This window comes from Arachis ipaensis, chromosome B05 (assembly GCF_000816755.2).
Source record: "Arachis ipaensis cultivar K30076 chromosome B05, Araip1.1, whole genome shotgun sequence".
Lineage (NCBI taxonomy): Eukaryota > Viridiplantae > Streptophyta > Magnoliopsida > Fabales > Fabaceae > Arachis > Arachis ipaensis.
The window spans coordinates 15695313-15697900 of NC_029789.2; the positions used below are offsets into that span (position 1 = coordinate 15695313).

The window sequence follows — 2588 nt, forward strand, 5'->3', positions numbered from 1 at the left end:
AAATTAAGTCAAAAATCAAATTTTCAGCTACTATTTTAAATATTAATTCATATTTATTAAAAAAAATCTAAAAATATATCTACTTTAAATAACCTTTACAAGTGGTTTATTTTTAGAGTATTTATTAGCAAAACTCATTATTTTATTAGTTTAAATACCCTATAGGGTGCTGCAATTTTTATTTTAATTTGCTTAAGTTTCTTCATAAACTCCTATATCCTATAAAGTTCTACCCCGGCCCCTATAATGGGTTTATATAAAATAAATTTAGGACTGAAATATAACATTTTAAAAATGTTGTAAACGGATCATTTTTAGTTTCCATTTTATTTGTTCAAGCAATTTGCCCTTTTGTTTACTTAGATGGCGAATTGAGTAATATCTCCGTATGGACTGAAGGGCCAAGGGTGTGTGGTGTGTTACTTGCGAAGCGTATCAATAACCCATACTTTTACTGTTTTACACAAAGAATTGCTTCTAAGATTTAAATTTTGATCATGTGGAACTCAATTATAGGGTCACAATCAACTCTAGAATAGTGATGTTAGTTTCTTGGCTGGCTATAACGATGTAGATATAGTACTGGAAAAGTAACACTTATTTTAACCCTTAACTAGTTGGAATAATGGAATGTGTAATTTTTACAGTGCAATCTGTACTAAACAAAGCTTTACTGTACTATTGGTAAAAAGTTAAACTTAATTCACAGACATAGAAAGTAGAAACTTTTCACGTGGATGGCTGAGGCTGTAGGGTTAAGGAATGCAGTAGGGGCAACATCTAACATCTAAAAATTAAAAAATGTTATATAGGAACCATATCAAAATTTAAATCTTATGATTATGACACAAAATAAAATATAAAAATAACGTGAGGGGAATAAATGTTGACGGAAACCAAATTAGGAGCACTACAGTACTACACTTCCTATGGAAAAGTAGTTTGAGTTGTTTTGGAATCATGTATGAACAAATAGAAAGTCAGTCCTTGCAATCTACAACACGTAATTGAATTTGCTCCTTATATACATACTAAGTACTAATACCTTTCTTCTGCCTTTGGTTCCATTCTTCTTTGCATTGTCTTGCTTTATATAATTAACACCCTTCCACTTCCACTTCTATGCCTCTCTACCTTTCTTAAAATAATAACAGTTATTCAATAGTCCAACTCATCGTCGTCAAATGAAGCTGAGTGACGAAATGAAGGTAAGAATTCCCATCTTCTTATTATGCCACATTCTGTTTCCCGCTTGTCTTCCTTTAGTCCGATAATCGTCACGCACCTTCTTGTTCTCTAGTTATTGATTCTAAATGTGAACTTGCATGATGAGAAAGCAAAGCAGAAGGCCATGAAAGTGGTTTCTAGCATTAAAGGTACTCTACAACTCATATTGCATTTTTTATGGATTGTACTTATTTTCATATATATGAGTTGAATGATAGGAATTGAGTCAATAGCGATGGAGATGAAGGAGAAGAAAATGACGGTGGTTGGTGATTTTGACGCAGTCAAAGTGGTAATCACATTAAGAAAGGTATGTCACACAGATATAGTGTCACTTGGACCGACAAATAATAAGAAGGATGAGGGCAGTAATGAAAAAGGGAAGAAAGATGGTGATGACAAGAATAACAAGGAAGATGATTCAATTGCGGAGCTTGTTAAGCTATACAAAACCTACAATCCCCACATGACCATGTACTATAACGTTCACAGTCTCGAAGACAATCCAAATGCTTGTATCCTTCTTTAACTTTCCAACTGGGTGCTCTTTAATAATTTGTAGGTAGCTTCTCTATATGCATGGAGCTAGTAATAATTTATAATTAAATCAAAGATTTATAGTAATTTACTAGACAAATCATTTCTTACATACACTACATATATAAACTATTATTATCATAGTAAACTCTATACTTATTTATATTGATCTTATAGCCTAACAGCTGTACAATCATCATATAATAACAACGCTTAGCCGTCGGTTTTAGCAACAAAACCCCCCAAAAAACCTTTCAAAAAACAAAAATATTTAATAACAAAAAAATTATTAACAAAAAATGGCTAAAATTTATTGCTTTTAACTTAATTTAATGCGCTTATTCTTTCTCGTATGAGAGAGACATGTATCACAGAATAATGTGAGAAGAGAAGTGTACTTTTACGTTGCTATAAGTTATATAAATCGGTGCCTCCAATTTTTTTATATTGTTTTATTTTTTAAACAAACAATCACAAATCGAACGGTCTAATTTGTGTTTTTGAAAATTAAAAAAATTTTAATGTTTAAATCAGATCGTTTGATTTTTATTTTTAAAAATAAAAAAATTAAAAAATATAAATCCGATCCTCCAATCTATAGTTTATTTTTTTCTTCAAACAAATCAGACCATCTGATTTGAATAATATCAATATCAAAGAAAAACACATAATCTTCCAATAACAACGTATTACACATATATTTAATCAATATAAAAAAAACTTAGCCTAATTTAATGTATCCTGCAATAAATAAATGCTAAAAAAATAAATTTTAATTGTTATTATTTTTTATTTTTTTAATATTTCCGAAAAAAAATACCCAT

The 2588-nt window shown here is 29.8% G+C and overlaps 1 protein-coding gene across 1 annotated transcript; it reads left to right on the forward strand.

Annotated features, from left to right (window-relative positions):
* LOC107641720 (heavy metal-associated isoprenylated plant protein 39-like) lies at window positions 865-1876 on the forward strand. The gene is made up of 3 exons (XM_016345192.2): window positions 865-1208; window positions 1301-1376; window positions 1446-1876. Exons 1-3 carry the CDS (start codon window positions 1185-1187, stop codon window positions 1754-1756), a joined length of 411 nt encoding a protein of 136 aa, XP_016200678.1. The 5' UTR covers window positions 865-1184; the 3' UTR covers window positions 1757-1876.